The sequence below is a fragment of the Hypoxylon trugodes genome (assembly GCF_022578975.1).
Source record: "Hypoxylon trugodes strain CBS 135444 unplaced genomic scaffold F4822scaffold_10, whole genome shotgun sequence".
Taxonomy (NCBI): domain Eukaryota; kingdom Fungi; phylum Ascomycota; class Sordariomycetes; order Xylariales; family Hypoxylaceae; genus Hypoxylon; species Hypoxylon trugodes.
The window spans coordinates 326,801-349,221 of NW_026250025.1; the positions used below are offsets into that span (position 1 = coordinate 326,801).

Below are 22,421 nucleotides of genomic sequence, written 5' to 3' on the forward strand. Positions count from 1 at the left end.
CCCTTCTTTTCTTTCCGGGGAGTCGGGTAAGTAACGCGCGAGATTTTAGTTTGCGGCTAACTACATAGTGTATGAAACCGTGAACATTGAAGCAGGGCTAATTTAGTTGCATGATTTGAACATCCCGGCTTACTTACCGAGAAGACGTCGCGAATGAAGATATGATGTTGTACTGGGAAGAAATGGAGCTAGTGTGGGCTCTAGGCTTAAGGTCTTTACTCTGAAACACTGTAGTGGGTTGTACCTGCTAACTGGTCGGTATGCAGCTGTAAACTCAGCATTCAAAGAAGCCGCTAGTTACTTCACGTCCCTAAGTTGGTGACGTCAGTGGTTTATGTTTTAGAAAATTGATATCACTACCTAAATACTATAACTATACTAACAACTATCACCGCTCCCTCAGCACCAAGTCCTATGGCTCCCAATTAAAAGAGGACTCGATAGAGAAAAACAAAACAGCAAAACCGGGGGTACTAAGAGTCTATGGAACCATACCTAGGTATCCAGTCCATGTACAACTTCAAACAAACACCCTTTCAATGCGGCAAATAATCCAAAGAAGCCACACGCAAAGTTGATATGGCTCAAGAAACGAGAAAGAGAGAAAAACAAGTGTACCTGGTATACCGCCCTCTAATTAACGCCCAACGCTCTCTACGCGAATGCCTAGCTTCGTCATTTCATTCACATCGATAATGCCCTTGCCATCGAATAACCACTTGGGCTGCTTCATGTGCAAGGCAATCAAGTTCCAATCTAATTTCTCCTTTGGTCGATCCTCGTTCGAATTGCCCGCCGTGGAATATCCGCTGGACTCGATGAGATGGCAATCGGGACAATCGTCCTCGCATGCAGGCTCCAGCCTATATCGGTTTAGAGGATCCTCATTAATTTTTTCGTCCTTCTTCAAAATAGAAACACGGACTAGGTGCTTATGAACAGCTAGAACTTCCGACTCCGATGCTGCGGGCTTTTGATCTTGGTATGGGCGAGGATCAGAGGGGAACGTAACTCGAGAAGTAGCACTAGAAGCTTTGGTTGGGGTTGGGGAATTTCGGAATTCTTCAAACTCGGTCGTTATGAGGATGGCGTGAGCAGCTAAACAAGCCGCGTAGGGACTCGAATAAATCTCAATCGGCCCTCCGTCTTCGCGGAGCGCAGATTGGCCCTTGAGTAATTCTTGAATCTCATTCTTGACTACTACTGGATTGCAGCAGGGATCGAATATCGCAATCTCCTTAGGACCCTCCTCGAGAAGTGTCTTAATAATCTCGAGCGCGGGCGATTCCCTGGTGTCGGAGGTGTTGGCCTTGAATGCGTAGCCGAGAAGGGTGATCTTCTTTCCCACGAGTGTGTTGTTAAGGCAGCTGATAACTCGTCGAGAAAAGCGGTCTCGTTGATACTCGTTCATCTTGACCACCTGTCGCCAATATTCGCCCACTTCAGGTAGACCGAGCGACTCGGCCAAATACACCAAGCTAAGGATGTCCTTCTTGAAGCAACTTCCGCCGAAACCGATACCTGCCTTCAGAAACTTGTCGCCAATGCGGGGGTCGAATCCAATAGATGTTGCTATCTCGTCGACGTCTGCGCCCGTCTTTTCGCAAATCGCGGATATCGAATTGATGCTGCTAATGCGCTGCGCAAGCATAGAGTTTGCTACAAGCTTTGATAGCTCTGATGAGTAAACGTTGGTCGTAATGATGCGAGATCGAGGAACCCATGCCGCATAGACATTCGCTAGAGACTCCGCAGCGCGAAGGCCAGCAGCCGACTTAGAAGATCCGATAAGCACGCGATCAGGATGCATTAAATCCTTCATTGCCGTGCCTGCAGCTAGGAATTCCGGATTGGAGAGAACCTCGAAGTGAACACCAGGTCGGTGGACGGCCAACTGTCATAACTGTTAGCCAAACCAACCTTTTTTTCTTTGTTCCCCTCAGCCTAATGGATAATAGGGATAGTTGAGCTTACAGTTTTCAGAACGAGGTCAACTGTTCTACAGGGGACAGTCGACTTTTCCACAATGATGGCTCCCGGTCGAGCGTATCGCGCAACCTCGCTAGTGACCCCCTCAAATGCCGTCATATCAGTGGCACTTCCCGCTCCCGCGCCTTTTGACTTGGTCGGAGTGTTCACCGCAATAAGAACAATATCCGCCTCCTCGATACATTTCGCGACCTCGGTAGAAAAGAATAAATTCGGATCTCTGGCTGCTACGGGTGTCCAGTTGTTGTAGCGAATATTGTTAGAATCATGGTAAGAACGCAAACGAGGGAGACTGCCATCCGGGGCGGTGGGTTCGTTGATGAAGAAACATCTCCTAGATCCATCACGGGCGATGCGAACAATATCGCCCAGACCTGGTTCATAGATGGGCAGATGCTTTGAGTTCCACCTCCTAATTCGCTTGTCATTCTTGTCAACAACAGTCACTCGTAACTTTGGGTTTTGATATGCGATAACCGCTGCCGTTGGGCCACCTAGATGATGTTTTAGCCTTAAAGTACGAAATAAGAAATGGGCGAGATGAGATTGGCGGGCTACGCGCTAGGTGAGTTATTTGCGAAGAGGGAGTAACTAACCAACATATCCAGCACCCACGCAGCAGATATTCCGAATAGGTCGCGCCGTTAATTCCTCAGCAGACGTCTCTAATTGTGGTACATCCGGCGGCATTTCCGCAGCGAGCATCGGACTAGATGATGAACTCTCGTCCGGAGTAGTAGGCGCGGTTGAAGCGCCATCCGCAGTATAAACCATGCCCTCCTCGCCCTCTGACCCCGGAAAAGCGCCCATGGCAGCCATTTGACTTTTTCTTGAGAATAATAATCCAGCGATGCCTCCCTTGGAAAAGAGTAGCTCTTATAGTCAAGGCAACTACTAAAGAGACAAGGCTCTCCCTCTTCTCTTTCGCTTTTGAGCTCTCTAGCTTAAGCACGGCGATTAGGCGAAAGCGTGAGATATGAAGAAATTAATGCGATGGCAACGCCTCTTGAGTATTTCTCAAGAGGTAGGAGTATGAGTAAGTTTCGCAGCTGGTGAGATGTGCGATTATGTATGCCTGCCGTGTAAGACAAGCTTGGGAGGGATGGAAGGCAGACAAGTAATTAAGTAGTATGGGGAGCGTGACCGCTTACTCAGTAAGTCAATGGGTATCGTGAGCAAGAAGAAAGATGGGAAGTAGAGCTGAGAAAAGTAGTAGCAGGTGAGCTGAAATGGTTTATAAAGTCTTGCCTGGATGAATGGGAGGATGGGATTTAATAGTAGGGGTCCTTCTACATATGTAGCATATGTAGATAAGGACCCGGGTCAAGCGCAACAACATTAGGAACTTTAAGTACCACTCAGACGCCACTTGACCTCAAAAGGTTCAATAAAAAATAATACACATGCAGCTTCAAGTAGCTTAGCCTCCTAGAACACTAGAACAGAAGACAAGGTATATTTACTTCCTAGCTTGGTATAAAAGATGTACGATCGCGTTAAGCTTCTACCGGACCCCTTGCTACATACGCAGGTGGCGGATCTAGACGAGAGAAGTTTGGAGCCAGTGCTCTGTCTAACTTTGTACCACGAGCCATCATGGTGTAAGGTTTGATGTGGACGGATGTGGATGGATATGGATGGGATATGAATTGGGGGGGAGGGGTGTAAGGGGAGGGGTGAACATCCATCTGAATGTTCATCTGAGATAGGAAATGCATACATGTATCTACCTGCATTGTAGAGCCAGGTATGTACATGCTTCCTACCTGGTAGGTTATGTAGGTATGTAGGTAAGGTATAGCTGAGAGGAGGCTACATGCCTACATGTAGGTAGACTACGTACCATAGGAACATTCAATAGACGGTACGACCACTGTGTCGTTAGTCTATTCTATCTTGATGGCGATAATGGCTATTGCGGCGGCCGTGCTGTAATTGTATTATTTGGAAGAGCAAACTTGCATATCCATCCAAGGGAGTCTGTGGGCAGGGTATCATTAAGATTTGGACGGCAGTCTATTAAACTTACACATATGTAAGGTACCTGCTTTTCTAACCCACTACAGGTGGGAAGACAGGTGGGAAGAGATGTGGGAAATGGCGGGGAGATTTCCTAGAATCTTGAATGAAGACCAAAAAAGGGTATCGTGGCTTGACACCACCATTCATACTTGAAGTAAGTAAACGAAACGTGGGGGGTTACTTAAAATCTGAATAGATCTTATGGACATACATAGTATGAGATTAATAAATACGGCTCATGCCGATGAAGGATGGTTAGAGGGTTACTTGCCTTGGAAGATGAGATAGGATAGGTTATATGCGTCAAATATTGCCCGCTCGGCAGAATTCCATGTATACCTAATATAAACACGCCTCCTCGTACATTGATATATGCCTACCAATAAACAACAGTCATAGTAACATGTACCACCGTGTTCGTACGGTATCGTAGGTACCTACCCGCATCTCAGTTACCTGGCTGACTTGCCAGTGAGGATGGATATAATAGAACGTATGACTTGACTGAATCTTTACTCTCCTCCGATATCGTAATGTCAAAAAGATCAGGGGAAGTAAAAAGAAGTGGGAAAAAACGGGAAGACTAGAAAGAAGATTCTTCTAGTTACCATGATTTAGGAATTACCGAATCATAGATAGGTAGCCAACAGATAAGCGTACCAAGCACACGAGGGTCTAACCGGGGATGCTAATTCGTAAATGGGAATGGATAAAAAATAATAAAAAAATAGGCGTGGGACAAATCTAGTCAACCTCAGATAATAACAAAGGGTGCATGTGACATTTTATTGTCCGTTCTTTTCTGTTTTGTAAAGGCTAAAGCCTTGTCCTCGTCCCTCCTCGTCCCCCCTGTCCCCTTGCAAATCGCATCTTAGATGAACCCAATCGCCTAAGCACGATATCAGTGCTATACTTTTGTCAGAGTGCTAAGGGTGTTAAGGGTGGTAGGAATGGTAGGGATCTTGTTGGACCCCGGATTCTCGTGCAGCTTGACAAGTATGTTTAATGGGTTTAATTGGGATCTGGAGTGTTCTTGTTGAGAAAATGTGCCGTAAACAAGACTTATGATTGGTGCGCTGTACTTTTCGCGTGTGCTACTATTAGAGCTTATCATTGGTTTATTTGGGTCGACTGCACTGACTGCACGGGTACATCACTTAGGTACCTAGCACCTAAGCTTAGAAGCTTCAAGGTACCTAGACGGAAAGCCTAAAAGAGTAATCAGACGAATAAGTTAAGTTTAGGTGCCTACCTAGGTAGTTCGTGAGCTTAACTTTGCCCCTCATTGCCGATAAAGATTCCGTTCAACAATATCACCAAAATCATTAAATGCCGGATCCAAAACTGTGATACTAATAATGAATAAGCCGTTAAACTAAAAGAGAGAAAAATATTGTCCCAATATGGCCAAGCACCATATCTTTCCTAGGATTATAAGTTCATTAGTTGCGTGACTAAACCTATTCGTAATTTATGGTCTTGTGCCTTTCCTTGGTGCTAGAAGATGACCTTTAAATCCATCCTATCGCGTGAACCATCTACACGAGACTATTCATGACTAACTTCAACGACAATGTTCTAAGACTTTTTGATACCTATTATACTTGCGACTATGAAACTTACAAAGAAGTACGTGTGTTTACCTGAGCTGAGTTATTTGGAAATATTGAATTTTACACACCTCAGTTTGACACCCGTATAAATCACCCACCAGGTCGACTCCTGTTGGTATCACGGGTATATTTAACCAACTCTCGATTCTGTCAGCCGCTCTCACTGATAGACCAACCAATATAGGTCATCTAGAGTTACATATCTAGATTTATACACACCCTCTTGGTTATATCGTATTTTGTTGCCTTTTTCCTTTACACCGCCTTTATTTCTACATATTAGGCTGCGTTTTGTCGTAGGAATTCCTACCTAAATCGACACAAATCCGCATTCCAATCACGATACTATCCTACAAGAGCCTCATCCTTAATCCGACTCTTAGCTAGGTAGGTATATCTCATTACCTAGGAAAAATCATATACTGATAAATTTTAGGGATAGCATTCACGAAGGCGACAACGTATCACGTTGGTGTGGAGGTGCTGGGTTGTACAACGATCCTTGGTACCACAATAAGGCCACATACCTACCCTACGAATCCCACCTATTTAGACACCTAAGTGGACAGTCGCTATGAGTACCGAACCTCATGATCTGGACCTCTTCCCGGAAGGTTTACGCGGAAAGCGTATCCTTCTATGTACTGAAAGCCTCGGTCCCGTAAATGGCGTTTCACGTACGACCAAGATGTTGGTAGATCAGTTACGATCTAATGGAGCACTTGTCTCGGTAGTGGCGCCGTACAATCATACCAAAGTCAACACTTTCAATCCGATTCGCTCTTCAAGGAATGCAGACCCTTTATTTCACGAGGAAGTCCGACTAACAGGGTACCCTCTACCATTCAACCCCGAGCTTTCGGTGGCATATCCCGTACGGCTTTCCGAATTATATAGGCGGACCTTCGGAGCGCCACCGGACCTCATTTACTTGGCTAGTCCCGCATCCCTAGGATTCCAAGTTATGCTTCAGTTACGTCAGCATAGCAAGGAGTTCCAAGTGCCTGTCATCTGCAATTTTCAGACTGACTTGGCAGGGTATTGCTCTCTTTTATTCCCTTGGCCCCTAGGGGATATCGCGAATCGAGTTTTTGGATATGTGCAGGGTTACCTCTTCCGACACACATCGGTGAAGACCGTCTTTTACCCTAGTACATTCGTCAAGTCATACCTAACTCAAGTCGCAAACGTTCCGAGCGATAAGATGGAGGTGTTGAGGCGAGGTGTCGACACGGAGGGCTTCAACCCGGCTAAGCGAAGCGAAGAATTACGAGAACAGTGGGCACCAAATGGTGAGCCTATTTTATTCACCTGTTCGCGATTAGCGGGTGAGAAGGGTTTCGGGTTTCTTGCAGAGGCAGCTATAGAGCTTGATAAGAGAGGGATGGAGTTCAAGCTCGTTGTTGTTGGCGGGAACCGAAACCCCATTGTTGAACGAGAAGTAAAGGAAATGTTTGGACCACTAGAGGAAAAAGGAAAGGTCATCTTTGCTGGATTTAAAGTGGGAGAGGATTTAATGACGCATTACGCTTCGGCTGATATCTTTCTGCACTGCTCCATTACCGAGACATTCGGGTTGGTGGTTTTAGAGGCAATGGCCAGTGGTGTGCCAGTAATTGCACGAGACGAAGGCGGACCCAGCGACATCATAGAGCACGGCAAGACTGGATTTCTTGTACGACCTAACGATCTTTCCGGCTTCGTGGAGAAAGTACTTAAGCTTGGCCGCGACACGGTACTTCGCAAGGAATTTTCCGCGGCAGCTCGCTCATTTGCTTGCGAGGCTACGTGGGAAAGGATAAGTAACAAAGCAGCCTGGCAGATGTTCGACACGATTGAGCAATTCGAAAAGAACCAGGTTGCTAGCACTTCAACGACGCGGATCCCTTTTATGGGGTGGCTGCTCCTAAGTGCCCCGGTGCAACAATTTCTTCTTTGGAAGGTGACTAAAGCGAAACTGGCTTTTGCACTTTCAATTATTATCAGCTTTTGGGCCGTGGTGGGGAGCTACCTCGTTTTCGCAGACGTCGGACATTTGGTTAAGACTCATGTTCCCCGGGCCTATGCTTTGACCAAGTCCATAAGTCGAAAGTAGGGACAGCAAGAGTTGCAGTCATCTAGGGAATGAGCGGGGTCTTGCTTGTCTCTTTGGCGAGATCACCTATAATCACCACAATTCTCTTTTTACTAATGTTTCAATCTTTTGCTTTTTATTATACCCAATTTGATTCCTTTATCTGATGGGTTGTCGATCAATGGCTATATTGGTGTTGCTGGTACAAAAACGATACTCCGAATGTTCGTCACACAGCATAGCGCAGGGCAGTTCAGTAGGACATTATGGCGTGGAGCTGATGAAGAAGACACCTTGGCTAGGGAGACCTGGATGGGGTTTTAAGTGAAAGTGCCATTAGTACCTAGATATGTTAAGCGTTATGTAGGTAGATAGGATCTATCCAAATACAACACGTAAGACATCTTGTGTATTAGCGACCTGAGCAAATTCCTCGTTCAGACTTGCGAGGTTTACTTTGTGCACAATCTCGGCGTCGAAATCTCCTTTTGAAAAAGTGGCGCAAGCGTCTCTAACAAGAATGATATCCCCTTCGTCGAGTTCACCGGTCGGGGTTTTCACCGATACAACCCTTAGGTTGCTCGCCATTCGTGTAGTAGTACTAACGCAGTGATCCGTGGTCAAACCGAGAATGATAAGTTGCCTGATATTTTGGTCCTTGAGGTAATTCTCTAGATTGGTACCGATGAAGGACGAATTGACATTCTTGACGAAGATTGGCTCGCCGGGGTTCGGAGTTGCGAACGGTTGTGGTTGCACGGCGTCGACAATTTTACCATCTATCTCGATCTGGGCGCCTGGGTACAGCATTGAATCTGGATAGATACTGTGATGATGGACATGACAAATGACTACCGTGTTTTTACCCTGCTTCTCGTTGTGCTCTCTCGCTGTTTTTAGCAGTAAGGCAATACTATCTTCGCATTCCGGTGTACTACGACTTGCTCCCCAATGTGTGGGATGTCGAAAACCATTTTGGACGTCGATAATAACCAAAGCTGTCTTCGCGGTGTTGGCGGACTTCATTTTGGAAAATGGTTGTCAATTGGTTATACAAAATTGATCCAATGAATATGAATAGTAAACGCTACGTCGATTAACCTACGAGATGTTGACATCTTATAGCAGCCATATAATTGGAGTGAGTCATGAAAATATTGGAATGATTAATAATGTATTCAGGTTGAAAATGGATGTCCCTTTTCGCCATTAGGTATCTTTATGGCAGCACGGTATACAAATGAGTACCTGCCTACATAAGGTAGGGTTTGCATGAATGAGGGGGCTGAACGATGAATTTGAGAAGTCTTCATTATGTAATTAGTAGCTCTAGTGTAGGTAATTGTACAAAACTTACAGCTGTAATTGAAGCGGAACATATCTGTGAAAAACTACGTACTACGTACATGTACCTATATATTTGAATTGGAAGGCGATACGATGTCTTAGAAATACGACCTATGAGAATGAAAGCGGTTGATGATAATATATAATAGGTTCAATAAAACGGTCAATTATGGACCCTAGCTGGAATTCTTCAGCGGTGCTTGGCCTGTCAGGGACTTGTAACACAATTAACAGGGGAATATTGGGGGTTGTTTTCAAGCCTCAAGGCCGAATCAACAGGGTTGACAAGGGGCCTTTCCTTAGAACCAATAAGATGGCTCGTATATTAGTACTGAGGTATCATGACCCAGTAAATTTAATTCGGGCAAAGATACGATTGGTTAAAAATTAATTAGTCATACCACGTTAGTACATTTTCATTCGCATTTCGTCTCATTAGCGCCCTGACTCCCGAAATCTTTCCTCTCGAAACCTTCTCCTTCTTCAGCAACGTCGCATCGTTGAGAAGATCTGACAAATGTCAGAACGATCAAAGCGTCAGAGCCAACACATTACCCTGTCTGTCTATGCCGCGACCCGTTGTACGACTACCTAATACTGGTGTACGAAGTATTAACGTACTTAGGTATACATTAGGCATACCCTAGGTACTGGTTATATAGAGAAGTACCATATTGTCGCGCTTGAAATGGGCTTGCTTACAAAATAATCAGGGCCAACCAACTCCGTATTGTCGTGCTGCCCAGTTCCCGCCGTCTTCGCTTCGGACTCCGTGGTCGCGTTCGTTTCTCGAATTTCTAGCTAAGCCTCTTCAAAGTACTAGAATATTTTAGAATGAGAGAGAGAAGGCAGCCCTCGACTCCTCGTTCCATTATCTGTATCATAACCATGAATCTCGTTGTCGCAGATGTTGTATGACAGCATAATATAGCCTACAAGGGGTTACGAGGTCTTCGTTTTCTATGTTCTAGGTCTTTAGACCCTAGCTCATTTGCTGGGTTGTCTCATTCGACCACACCTAGATCTCCGTCTTGATCTGTCTAAGCCGCCAACTAGCATCGGTTAACGACCCACCGTCATACCATTCGTTGGTCTTGGGGGGTTGTCTTCGTGTGGACCCCATGTCTCATAGTCTTCGTTCTAAGATATCGAGCTGATATCCATCTTTCACTTCCTTTTCTCTTCTTTTTTTCCCTACTATCCATAACTATCTCTTAATCGAAACAAAACATAGCCACCTTTCCCTTCTAGTGGGCAGGTCCCTTTTACTCTCTTTTCTTGCTAGATCTCTGTCCCGATCGTCGCTATTCGAATTTTTGAGTTCCTCGCTCACAGGAAAATCCAAAATCCACGACAGTGCTACAAGAGGGGCAGGTTCCATACGTTCTTTACCGCTATAGTATACCCTTCGACCGCCGGCCGGCTAATTCACGTTGAAATTATATTTATTCAAATACTTAATTAAGAGGAAGAAGTCTTGTCAACATGGCTTGGAGAAACGTTGTTCTAGCATCTTTGTTTGCCTCATCGGCTCTCGCTAGTGTCGAACACGCTATGGGAGGTATGTTCGAACCGCGTGCGACGAGATTGGAAACGAGATTCGACGAACGAGATGGCGATGCAATAGAGCGACGGCAGCAGACTTCGACGACAGCGGATACGAATATGACACAATGGAACACAGACACTTCAGCAGCTTGCATGTCAGCACTATCTCAACTTACCGCTGCGTCCAATCCCTCAGGCACAGCGGTATGCTATAACTTATTCAGTCTTGACCAAAACGCCGGTACATTCATGGCAGATTTACGGCTCTTCCAATTATCAACACCTTTTGGGGACTTTGAAGGCATTCCTCCACAAGATATCTCGGTCGGACTTCAATACAATGGGGCTTCAGTTTCTCCAGTCAGTCAAGGGAATCAAACTGAGGCTCCTCCAACCAAGCGACAGAATTCGTCGCCTACTCCTCTCCAGACATATATGTTTGTGGGTCAAATAGATAAGGCTCAGATGGCCCAACCCATGACAATGTAAGCTCTTGTCCTCCAATGCCTCTTGATTCTGTCTGTCTTTTTCTCTTCGGGCCAACACGGGTGCTTACAATTTGGTAGGGGTGTATTGGAGGCTTTGGTTATGCCCACTGTCACGCTCACAGGGAAAAACCTAGCCGGTCAGCAAGTTAGTACGAACGTCTCTTCAAATGAGGCTGCCTTTGTCAATGGCATCTTTTCGGATCAAGTTGTCATGTCGGACTTTTCACTTGCTTCATTGGCAGTCGACGATATGACGAACCAATTACACAACGGCACAGTCGCTTTCGTATTACCCGGAGTTAATATTCTAATATTCCCGGTTGGCCTTGTCCTTGTTGGTATTTGGTTAGTAATTGGTCTTGGTTTCTATGGATTTGGTACCTACGAGCGATACAACTACCGAGATCAATACAGGAGTAGAAAGGCAAGGACTGACGGCAAACCCGCTTATTCGAGAATATGATCGATCAACTTCATATTCATTGGTGTGTGATTTGATACATGGTGTTTGGTGGATGCCGTCGACTGGTGCGGATTAATGTTTCTATGACGGATTGGAGGTGATTTTGGGTGGTGTGCTTTAGACTATAAACCTTCAAGCTTGTTGATTATTATCTGTTTTGATACTTGTCTATTTTACCACGGGTAGATGAGCCCATCAATATTATATATAGCCATTTTTGTGAAAGTGCCATGTTAAAAGCTGCTCTAATCGATATGACGTATTGAACAACCTAGTGGTGATACCTGCAATCCTACTGTAGGAAGGTGCGATGACTAATTGGAGCTTCGAATAAATTTCTACTGTCTCGGGCTGCAACTTTAATCCTAATACAACATCATTTACCCCCCAACAGTACCTGTAAGTTCAGATTTATACTTAATCTTACATCTATATCTGAAGCCCCTTCACATCAAAATGCCAGCATCATAAGGCACTCGTTAAATCTGGGAAGTATTCCATGACCCTAAAAGAACGACTAATATAACAAGAAGTATCTACTTAAAAACCTGCGTTCCTATATATGTATCCTGGATATTTACTCTACTTAAATCCTTATATCACTCACTTGAAGATCGGCCCGTCTGGCCTTCGCACTAATGTCCCCATGATTTCTTCTAGTTCATCCAACAGGCCTGTCGCTACCCCTATCCAATCCTGGAATGTGACTATTTCCAGCGTCATATTGTCCCCATCGACGAAGGCCTGTACCTTCCACTCTCTCAGTGGCTCTAGATGCGGATATACAGTCTCGAGGCGGCAGTCTATGGCTCCAAGCTCTCCCCCCAGCTTCAAATTCTCGACGTGACTCACATCCTGATGTACCACCGAGTCAAACCAGTCGATACCCTCGGGCCAACCCACGTCGCAGTCGCGTGCTATTTCAGCGAGTCCCATACATTCATGCTCCGCGCTCGCGATATGCTGATGCTGTACATGTCGAAGCAGGTCTATAACCCGCCATCCTTCCTCGAATCGTATGCGCACAGGAACATACTGCCATGTCGGTCCCATGACAGCATCAGCGTGCGCGAAGTCGATATTCCGACCGCTAACCACTTCGCCGAATACGACATCCCGTAGCTTGAGGCGCCTCGCGAGACACAGAGCCCATGCCGCGGTAGGCAGCGTAGCGACCGTTATATCCTTAAGCCGTGCAGATATATCAATTGTTCGGGTGACTGCAGCAGGGGTCTTTGAACTCAGAGGTAGATTAGGTCGCAGAATCGTGAGAGAGCTATCCTTCAATAAGTCTCGCCAGTAAGGAATGCTCTGCGGAATACCTTTCCCGACGACGTGATATACGAAAGACGAGAATGGGATGGAATTTAAAGCGGGCTTGCCGTCGTACAAGGATGCTAGCTGGTGTATGAGGCCGGGGAGACAGACCTCATCATATTGTGCGTGGGAGATGCGTAAGATGAGACAACTCTTGGTTCCCTCTCCTCGGACAAATACGAACTTCACGAAAGCTGAACCTAAAGGCATTTTAGTCTGGACGTCAACATCACATAATTTGTGAGCGAACGAGTCTAAATCCCCTTCGATTTCGTATTTTTCGATTGCCACTTCAAGCTTTTCGAGGACAACGCCGAGGCACTGCCCACTGCTCTCTACGAAAACCGTGCGCAAAATTTCGTTCTGGGCTACAAGTTCCTGGCAGCTTCCGAGGAGGCGCTCTTCGTCGACATGCCCGTCAAAGTGGAATAATTCGTATCGTGCAGAGTATCGAGGGAGCTGGATTGTACCCTTGACCGCGACCTGTTGCAATGGCCTGGCTGGTATGATATCTTTAATATTATGATCTTTCTGGGCGATATGTGGTCGAACAGCATCTGCGATAAATGTTTCCACACCTGGAACGTTGAGTAAGGAAAACGGGGATGAAATCAGTTCGTTCGACTTGACCCCCGCTCGCCTCCCTTCTCTGAGTACCTTCGCCATATCGTACGATGTTCTGTGCTTAAAAATCTCAGGTACTGTCAACTCCAAGCCCTTGGATCGAAGCTCAGATACTAGTTTCATGGCTCCGATTGAGTCGCCTCCGAGTTGGAAAAAGCTATCGTTTAATCCAATTTCGTCTTCATCAATTGCCAAGATTCTACTCCAAGCTTGCAATAGACTCTTTTGCTTAGCCGAAGTTGCCGATACACGCTTTTGTTGTGAACTGGCGGTTAATGTTTTGGTGGAATTTGTCCGTTCAATGAAAGATATGGAATAATTTGCGTCATATTTTGCGAGCTTTTGAGTTCTGTATATTTGACCATTGTGACCCTCATTTGCCCACTTGGAAGATGGTATTAATTCCAAGTCGGGATTTCCAGAGCATCGCACAAGTAGCTCACCCACCGCGCCAGGAGGGAGCAATCGTTCAATGTCAGTCGGATCAACAATCCATGTCTCAGATACTTCACAATCAGCCGATACTAAAGCAGTGACAGCAAAGCTTCTTGGGCCGAGTCGACTTAAGCGAGTGAGCTCAGACATATCTGTCTCAGTTAGGAACGACTGAAGTTGACCGCATTTGGCACTGGGGTTTTCAATAAATTGCTGCGTTATCTGACCAAGCTGGCGGAGCATTCTTTCCATCTGCGGGCTTGCGACCGTCCTAGAGTCAAAACTCGCCATGATTAAAAAGCCCTGTGGATCCAAGGAACATACCAACATCAGGGCGTAAGTATTGAATTTGAGTGCTTCCTGCGCTGCTTCTGCATCACCTGCTGGTACAAAGCCATCTGCTAATTGTTTATCGCCAGAACTATTAGTATCCGCATCGGTGCTAGGATGTAACACAAGACCAGTTCTCAGTTCGCAAGCTTCTCGAGCATCCGGACTTAGGCGTCTTATGTGTTGCAGACCAAAATGTTCATGGGCAATCCCAGCAACTGATTGGTCGTGGATATCTTGCAAGTATTCCTTGACAGAAGCTTCAGGGTTGACAGCTATTCGGATTGGTATCGTCGCGATCATAGGCCCTTCTATCTGTTCAACTCCTGGAATCGGGGCATTACGGCCGGTAAGTGTCTCCCCAAATATTACATCATTCGATGCTGTGTATGTCGCGACTAATAAGGCCCAAGCACCACGAATTATTGTGGCAATTGTGTTACCGCTGGTAGGTTTTTCGGTGTGTACATAGTGTTCTAAAAGGGAGTCGGCTTGTTGCTGATAACCTGAATAGGGAAGAGAGGGGAATTGTTCGCCATCGGCACCATCTAGCCGTTCTCGCCAATATGACTCCGAATCTTTGCGGTTCATGTTGTTTAGATAGCTGATGAAGTGCTTGAACTCGGCTGGTCTTTCGGTTGGTAAGTTGTCAAATGCTCGATTGACCCGTTCAACTACGAGAGGCATTGACCACCCATCATAGAGAGCGTGATGCATTGTCAAGACGAAATGCGACCTTCCCGTTGATTTTTCATTGGTTATTACACCATATCTAACTAAAGGTTTGCCAAGTTGGACAGGGTCGCTCCGATCTTGAACCAAATACTCGTCAAGACTTTGACCGGAAAGATGCTTGCGGTTAAAATCATCTTTAACAACTACTTGCATCAATCCATAACCGGAAACTTGGACAATTCTTGTTCGAAGGATTGCACAATCCATGGATGCCTTCTCGAAAGCCTTTGCAAGATTCTGCGCTGTTGTTTCATTTGCAAGCTCGACTACACGTTGTGCGACATAGGCTTCGCTGATCTTAGCAGACAGAGCCATAAGTCCCTCTTGTAGAGGCGTGCAGGGATATATGTCTTCGATTCTTAAAGGATCAATATCGCAGAGAGCAGCACAATCTTGTCGAGCGGATTCTTCGGACCAGGCTTCACTAAGTAGAGAGAACGGCGGAATCCCAACGCTAACTTCACTAAATCCAGGTTTCGCGATGAGGGCCATATCCGAGAGCACTGGGTTAGCGAAAATGCCAGCGACGGTGAGCGCGATACCTTGAGTCCGTGCATGAGCTACAAGCTTCATTGCGCGAAGCGAGTCACCTCCTATGTTGAAGAAATTATCATGAGCACCAATTTCGGTGTCCTGGCCAAGGACTTGGTTCCATAACTGAGCGAGTTTCTTTTCCGCATCGGTTGAGAGTTCCTTTCTGGGTACGGTCGCCGATGCGAAACCAGCGATATCTTTTCTACTTAGTGAGTGTCCTAGCTCTCGAAGGCGCTTGCGATCTGTCTTCGCTGATACGAGCAAAGGCATGACTTCTAATGGAATATATGCTGCTGGGACCATATATATCGGTAAATTTTCCGAAAGTGCCGTGTTCATATCCTTGAGAGATTCTAGGACCTGTGGAGATAATGACCCGAGGAGAGTGTCTATTTCTGATACAAGTCCTGCGCGTTCCGCGATGAATGCGACTAGTGTTGGCTCTCCAGCAGGTCCACCAGGTCTGATAACTTCAGCAACAACCCGAGTCCCCGGTGGTAATTTATCTCGCATGTTGTACTCGATTTCTGCTAATTCTATGCGTTGGCCGCGTAGCTTTACTTGTTGGTCGCCTCGACCGACAAAGATAATTGTTCCGTCTGAATCGTATCGTACAAGATCTCCGGTTTTATACAGTCGTCCTCTGCGACCTTCGTTCTGCGGGCTTCCAGCAAGAAGCCATTTCGGATCATCGATGAACGATATAGCTGTCCTTTCAGGATCATTTAAATACCCAGGTCCCACTATAGGGCCTTCAACTAGAAGTTCACCCACTGAACCCACAGGCATCAATCGGTGATGATTAGAAGGGTCAACAATCCACAGTGTTCCTCCAACTCCTCTACCAATACTAACATGAGCCTTTTGACTTTCAGCGCCGACGTCGCCATTTACGGCGCAACCGACAGTACATTCTGAAGGGCCGTATGCATTGATGACTTTTGTGTTTCGACTCCAAGCAGCTGCGTCCCCTGCAGATATAGCTTCCCCTCCTAGTCCAAGGACCTCGAGTGAGGGTATAATGTCAGGGTCTAGGACACGAGCGACCGAAGGTGTCATATGAGCCATATTGACGTTCATCTTTCGTATTGCACCACTGAGGTCGTTAACTCGGTCGGCATCCGATGGAATACACAGGCAGCCCCCGACTGATAATGTGCAGAGCATGCAGTCAATACAGACGTCGAAAGCGTAGGATGCGAAATCAAGAACACGCGAATGTGCGCGATATCCGACTATGTTTGCGCGTGGTATCGCTCCGCTGGAATAATTCTCGTGCGTTATAATAACACCCTTAGGTTTCCCCGTGCTACCCGATGTGAACTGTATGTAGAGGTTTGTACTAACTGGCACAGAGGGCAAACTTGAAGAGGTGTCATAGTTTTGAAACTGCTCAGCGGATAGGACTATGTGTGTTGCGTTCGGAGCGATGCGTTGACCTAGGTTCTCTTGGAGTTTCGACGTAATAATTGTAGATGCACCAGTTTGCTCAACGATAGTTCTCAGTCTTCCTTCAGGTTGGCTCGGATCCATCAGCGCAAACGTCCCCCCGGATTTCATGACCGCTAATACAGCCACGACGGTCCATTTCGACTTTTCGAAACATAAAGGTACGATTGACCCTATCGCGACACCCACTGATATAAGATGGGCCGCAAGCTGGTCGGATTTGGAGTTCACATCTTGGTATGTAAATGTACCATCCCATGACTGAACAGCTGGTCGATTAGGCTCTTTGTTCGTTTGCTCTGTCACCAACTCATGCATGCAGATCTTCAACGTCGAAGGAACTGGCGTGTTCCAACTCCATATCTGTTCTAATTGCTCTGTAGTTAAGCCATCTTCTTCGAGATCTGTGGGTGGGGTGGTTAGATGACCGCTTGAAACACCCTCGTCAGTGTGGACCGAGTCGGCACACGAGTTATCGGCATCCTTTTGGCTCATTGTTGAATTTAGAATCTTGCCTTCGGTCGGTTTCCCGTTCGATGGTCAGGACTTGAAGATTCAAAGCTTAGATCTACGGTTTTCAAACTCGCATATTTGACGAGAGAATGTGTGGGCCCTAAGGACTTGTTAAGTGTCGTGCAAGATGCAGAGTCTGCTGATAGCAGGCCTATGAAAGATTCAAGACACCGAAAAGAGTGCCTAGAACGCTAAGGAGAAAAAAAGAGCGCAGCACATGAAGGTTCCATACCTGTATCCATTCTTGCCGACAACGGCAACTGATTCTACTAACACAGGTATGAGAGAAATGATCGCCGAAGTAGTTCACTTGAAGCAACATTCCTTTTCGGCCTTAGGATGGTTAGGATGAGTACCTAGTATTTATGAGGGGCCGTTAGAACGGAACCAAGATGACACCAACGCACGTCTTCTCCACAGGGAGACGGATCAGATAACTTTAAACGGATCTGATAATTTGACAATTCGTAATTAGTGGGAAGAAACCTGGTTAATAGACAAGGGGAAGGACCTCCGATGTAGAAGAACTAGAAGAACCGGCGTTGTAACGGTAGGGATCTTTAGAGGCTCGGCGGTAATGTTTTGGAAGAAAGGTGTATGGGAGCTCCGAATTTGCGACATGTCCGCATAACATATAGAGCTGACTTGCTTACGATTACTTATAGGGAAAGCTGTACGTCGATCAGATGTTAATGCTGCTCCTGCCGCCACCTAGACCTACGTATTCCTCTTCTATTTCCCTGAATTCATTTAGACTGGTGGGGGATGACTTGTAGGGGTTATTCCACCCGAAGTATCCGTAAATATGCGTTAGAGAATGGTGAGTGTTAGTTACCATCCCACTAAGTGAACCCCACGCTTGTAGGTCTGAATTGAGAAATGAAAACCGCAAAATCGACATTAGAAAATAAGTACCAAAGTAATTCAATTTAAGGTTACGATTGTAATAATAGTTGATATGAATTTATTTGTGGAATATTATCATAGGATGTAGCTTACCTAGACTGTTGGATACCTACCTAGTACCTGGGTAGGTAAAAGAGAAAATTCGCGGCCGATTAAATATTTGATTAGGTAACTGAGGGAATCTGTAGGATAGAAACCAGGCAGACGTAGCTATAATATCTTTGTTCTATGTCATTAAGTAAGATTTACCTGGATCGATATTGACCCCGGGACGAAATAGGTAGGTTACTCGTAGACATCGTATCATGGGGGTTTCTCACCTGGAGGGTGTCTTAGCTTGGCTCTGGTAGGTCCCCTAGATTTCGAGATCTTCGAGCTGAATTGTTCTTAGAAGGAATAGGATACCATATCATCCGGGCATGGCATGTGGTTGGTAAATCTTTTACAATGAGAACCGGGTTCACCACGTAGCTCAGTGCATTAACCTACATTAGTGGTTCAAAGTTTTAGGAATTGTTCGTGATGGGTGTCCTGTTAATGCTGAATTAAGTAAGGGTGGGACTGAAGAGGAGGGTGAGGGTGGGGGAATGTTCTTGTGCCTGATCTTCTCTTCTCTTCCCATAGGCTAGGTACATACTATAAGTACTGTAGATGCTTGAAAACTGGGAACATATTTGAGTCGCATATGATCATCCGCTGTTCCTAAACATGGTCAATTAATTGTGATGTATCTTGGGGTAGGAAAGCTCACCTAGACTCGAAATGTAAACGAATCTAGTATATAAAACGATACGTATTCGGATATACCACGACTTCATATTTAATAGAGTCCAGAATCCTTGGGTAGTAATTTTACGTAATTAGACACCATGTTCAGCTTCAAGATGCGAGATACTTAAGTACGCATACTGATATTCGGCCGGCGAATCGGACAACCAAGGCTAGCAACCACCTGGGAGACCTAGAGCTCTCAGCTTACTCCTGCAACCCTTTTGCTGCTTGAACAGCTCCCTAAAATGTTAGGCACAGTAAGTGGAACTAGAGCCAATTAATCCACCAGCCCTTAACCGCTTACGCGTGGATATGACAAAAGAAAAAGCAAGTGACTGCCTGCTTAAGTACCTAGGTACCTACGTAGGTACGTTTTAATATGCCTCCATCGCCAACCAACTGATAGACACATCAAGTCCCTTAGGCATGCTAGTAGGATATGAATACCTGATGCGGCTGCGTTTTCGCCTTCATGGTCTGTCTGAAGCCTGCGCCTTCGGGAGGAGCACGTTCCGGCAATCCAACGTAGTCACAGCCGTGCATTTCGATCGGAAGGAAGAAAAGCCTTTCACTTATCTTGAGTAGGTCTCGAGAGCGGGACACATACTAATAATTATAGGATTTTCTTCATTCAAAGACGTAGGTAAGTCGCGGAATGTTTTGAACCATTTTACTCACCACTTACCGCTTTACTTAATCTGAGATAGTGCGGCGTAATTAGGCGCTAATGACGGCCTCATCACGGCGAGGCCGCGTCTTCAGGGGTCGTTTCAAGTAAGAGATTTGACACGACTCATTCATAACCGAAGCTGCCTTTAACAATCACCTCGAACAGGTCCAAATACTTTAGCGAATACATCTGAAGGTAAAATACCATACGAATGATATGGAGTACCGTAGTTTTGTTAGTTGCTCAAGTATCGTGCATGTCTTGAGTACTGTGTACTGTCTGGTCATCTCACATCATTCATAGTTGAGCACCGTATGTTTTGCATCAAGACGATTCGTGGTGTTGCAATGATAAATGTTCCTCTAAAATGGATGGGTATGTACAAAATCTTGCCAAACACAGTGTAAATCTACTGTCCTAGGCAGATTTTCTCCAAGTCTACTATATCCTGGCTCACGCCCTTCAAAAATGAAAATCTCAAATGCTATATACAGTTGGTGCCCATAGCCCCCAAAGAAATGATGTACATATTTGGTTACAAATGACAGTCCCATCTAAACGTGTTGCGCGAACCCGAGTGTGTTATTGCCACCGTTGAAAGCGACAAAGTTGCTCTTGAAAAAGATATCGCCGTAAACCTGTAAGCCGGCTGGCGTTGCTTGTAGACCACCGAAGCAAGCTGTTATTTGTTAGCATCGTGAGTTTATGAATGAATTATGTGGTAAAAACTTACTCTGATCATCGACTTGCGCAAAGTTGATATCGGTGCCCTTGACAGTCGCCATGTTACCACCAACATCGAGTTGAAGATCGGGCAACTGAGCATTGCAAGGGAACGTGAAACCGCCTTGCTGTTGGTCATCAACAGCACCATCAACTTGCGCATAGTATGCTTTTGTAACGGCGGGGTCGGCGAGAAGGAGGGTAGTACCAGTGTCAGCAATGGCCTGCGCACCGGCTGTAGACGTTTGAGGAGTTCCACCATTGACGGCAAACTGCTCACTCGTGAATTGCCAGAATCCTTGGGTAGTGTTTACTGGAACCCAAGTCATGGCACCGGTGAATTTGGAGGTGTCTACACGGCCAAACTCATAAGCGCCCACTGCCTGCGCGCGTAAATCGGCGGTAAATAGAGGCTCAGCAAGAGATGACTTGACGTTATCGAAGAAAGTCTTCTGCGGCGCCGGCTGTACAGTGTTCAAATCGCTAAACGCCAAGCCGACAAGACCATTGTTGTTGGTGTCTTGAACGAAAGATTGGGAGACCGCAGTAGCCAACTCAACAGCCTGGTTGGTGACGGTGGCACCACCAATATTGACAGTATCAGTACCAACGTTACCCGCAGCACCGGATCCATCACCATAGGAGATCTGAAACGATGCACCTTGCATAAGAGCGAATGTCTTGGACTGGGTGGGATCGTAGACGGTATGACCTTGGGTGGCTGCCTTACTGAGTTGCGTGTTGAAGACCCACAAATCGGAAGAGCCAGAATCGAAGTCGAGGTTTAGAGTCTGTCCACCAATGTTCACGGGAGCAAGATATTCAACATCGTTGGCCTCAGGAGTTGCTGTCACAAGACCAGTTCCGTTAGTTGCGGCTCCGGTAGCTGCTCCAGCCGCGCCGGCTGCACCACCTTTCGAAGCGCCACCTCGACCCTTGCCTTTTCCTTTCCTGCGATTTTGTCTCTTGCTAATCATCTCATTCTGCTGTGTAGCAGCACCAGCAAGGGCAGCTGGTATAGGCATCCGGTATTTTCGGAGCGTCTTTAATAAGGCTCGGGGACCATTGCGGCCAGTGAAATCCGGATTCGCAACTCGTTCGACCTTATATACACCTCGCTTCTGAATCTTGGTTGGAGAGGCGGATGTCAAGGCTAAAAGCCCAAAGATGAAGAGCAACTTCGCGTAGGACTGCATTTTTCTAGATTGTCTAGAAGAAAAAAGAAAAGCAAAAAAAATATGTATGACCACGCCAGGTGGATTGAATGGGAAATAGTGATGGAAGAGAAACCCAACTTTGACTGGCGGTTCGACTAAGTAAAAGTCGGATATGAAGTGGGACAATCTACAAAGAAAGAATCGGTAAAGCTGACGGGCACCAACAAGCAATGAGGGACGAATAGAAAGAAACAAAAATAAAGCAACTGTTGAATGAAAGTTGTCTCAGACAACGAGCCTCATGAGAGATGAAGTGAAGAGATAAAAAAGAAGCCAAGAGATGAGAGCCAAGAGGTCTCCTTTTGAATTGAAGAGCAAGTCTAAGAGAAAGGAAAAAGGGGTGTAGGGATTACACCTAGTAGAGCATCATTCGATCTACATGGAACTACATGAAGATCAGAAACAAGCTCTGGCCAAGCTAGCCAAGGGCAATCATGGATATGATGCGCATCTTGTTTCGAATGTTGAAAAGTCCTAACAGAATAGGATCTGCGTCGTCATGTTCCCCGTCGACAGTCGAGACGAGATCCACTGGAGACGGATGGTGTGGCATAGGTAGTGGGGGCTGTAAAGAAAACGGACAAGAAGATTCCCAATAACGAATATGACTGGTTATTAGGGGTAAGAATCTGAATGGATATGAAGCCCCAGTA

General features: G+C 46.0%; 6 protein-coding genes across 6 annotated transcripts; 2 read left to right on the plus strand and 4 right to left on the minus strand.

The window, feature by feature from the left end:
* Positions 1-278: 278 nt before the first annotated feature.
* Positions 279-3,112, minus strand: F4822DRAFT_52373 (nucleotide sugar dehydrogenase). The gene is made up of 3 exons (XM_051463606.1): positions 2,586-3,112; positions 1,975-2,483; positions 279-1,894 (listed from the first exon to the last, which is right to left on the minus strand). The coding sequence occupies exons 1-3, from the start codon at positions 2,806-2,808 to the stop codon at positions 638-640; spliced, it is 1,989 nt and encodes a 662-aa protein (XP_051309594.1). The 5' UTR covers positions 2,809-3,112; the 3' UTR covers positions 279-637.
* A 2,401-nt stretch (positions 3,113-5,513) lies between these two features.
* Positions 5,514-7,898, plus strand: F4822DRAFT_52704 (glycosyltransferase family 4 protein). Its single transcript, XM_051463607.1, has 3 exons — positions 5,514-5,748; positions 5,809-6,011; positions 6,067-7,898. The coding sequence occupies exon 3, from the start codon at positions 6,199-6,201 to the stop codon at positions 7,717-7,719; it is 1,521 nt and encodes a 506-aa protein (XP_051309595.1). The 5' UTR covers positions 5,514-5,748; positions 5,809-6,011; positions 6,067-6,198; the 3' UTR covers positions 7,720-7,898.
* On the minus strand, positions 7,898-9,038 carry F4822DRAFT_52712 (Isochorismatase hydrolase). Its single transcript, XM_051463608.1, has one exon. The coding sequence runs from the start codon at positions 8,722-8,724 to the stop codon at positions 8,077-8,079; it is 648 nt and encodes a 215-aa protein (XP_051309596.1). The 5' UTR covers positions 8,725-9,038; the 3' UTR covers positions 7,898-8,076.
* A 1,073-nt stretch (positions 9,039-10,111) lies between these two features.
* Positions 10,112-11,618, plus strand: F4822DRAFT_52726 (uncharacterized protein). The gene is made up of 2 exons (XM_051463609.1): positions 10,112-11,078; positions 11,160-11,618. Exons 1-2 carry the CDS (start codon positions 10,531-10,533, stop codon positions 11,542-11,544), a joined length of 933 nt encoding a protein of 310 aa, XP_051309597.1. The 5' UTR covers positions 10,112-10,530; the 3' UTR covers positions 11,545-11,618.
* A 233-nt stretch (positions 11,619-11,851) lies between these two features.
* On the minus strand, positions 11,852-17,911 carry F4822DRAFT_52759 (non-ribosomal peptide synthase). Its single transcript, XM_051463610.1, has 3 exons — positions 17,870-17,911; positions 17,714-17,805; positions 11,852-17,581 (listed from the first exon to the last, which is right to left on the minus strand). Exon 3 carries the CDS (start codon positions 17,461-17,463, stop codon positions 12,148-12,150), a length of 5,316 nt encoding a protein of 1,771 aa, XP_051309598.1. The 5' UTR covers positions 17,464-17,581; positions 17,714-17,805; positions 17,870-17,911; the 3' UTR covers positions 11,852-12,147.
* Positions 17,912-20,060: 2,149 nt separating this feature from the next.
* Positions 20,061-22,006, minus strand: F4822DRAFT_52793 (acid protease). Its single transcript, XM_051463611.1, has 2 exons — positions 20,562-22,006; positions 20,061-20,507 (listed from the first exon to the last, which is right to left on the minus strand). Exons 1-2 carry the CDS (start codon positions 21,745-21,747, stop codon positions 20,383-20,385), a joined length of 1,311 nt encoding a protein of 436 aa, XP_051309599.1. The 5' UTR covers positions 21,748-22,006; the 3' UTR covers positions 20,061-20,382.
* Positions 22,007-22,421: the final 415 nt, after the last annotated feature.

Coding starts and splice junctions, on each gene's coding strand:
- F4822DRAFT_52373 (XM_051463606.1), bottom strand. CDS start 2,808: ATGGCTGCCATGGGCGCTTTTCCGGGGTCAGAGGGCGAGGAGGGCATG. Junction 2,484..2,585: donor CGTGGGTGCTGGATATGTTG/GTTAGTTACTCC, acceptor AACATCATCTAG/GTGGCCCAACGGCAGCGGTT. Junction 1,895..1,974: donor TTGACCTCGTTCTGAAAACT/GTAAGCTCAACT, acceptor CAGTTATGACAG/TTGGCCGTCCACCGACCTGG.
- F4822DRAFT_52704 (XM_051463607.1), top strand. CDS start 6,199: ATGAGTACCGAACCTCATGATCTGGACCTCTTCCCGGAAGGTTTACGC.
- F4822DRAFT_52712 (XM_051463608.1), bottom strand. CDS start 8,724: ATGAAGTCCGCCAACACCGCGAAGACAGCTTTGGTTATTATCGACGTC.
- F4822DRAFT_52726 (XM_051463609.1), top strand. CDS start 10,531: ATGGCTTGGAGAAACGTTGTTCTAGCATCTTTGTTTGCCTCATCGGCT. Junction 11,079..11,159: donor ATGGCCCAACCCATGACAAT/GTAAGCTCTTGT, acceptor ACAATTTGGTAG/GGGTGTATTGGAGGCTTTGG.
- F4822DRAFT_52759 (XM_051463610.1), bottom strand. CDS start 17,463: ATGAGCCAAAAGGATGCCGATAACTCGTGTGCCGACTCGGTCCACACT.
- F4822DRAFT_52793 (XM_051463611.1), bottom strand. CDS start 21,747: ATGCAGTCCTACGCGAAGTTGCTCTTCATCTTTGGGCTTTTAGCCTTG. Junction 20,508..20,561: donor TGCGCAAGTCGATGATCAGA/GTAAGTTTTTAC, acceptor AACAAATAACAG/CTTGCTTCGGTGGTCTACAA.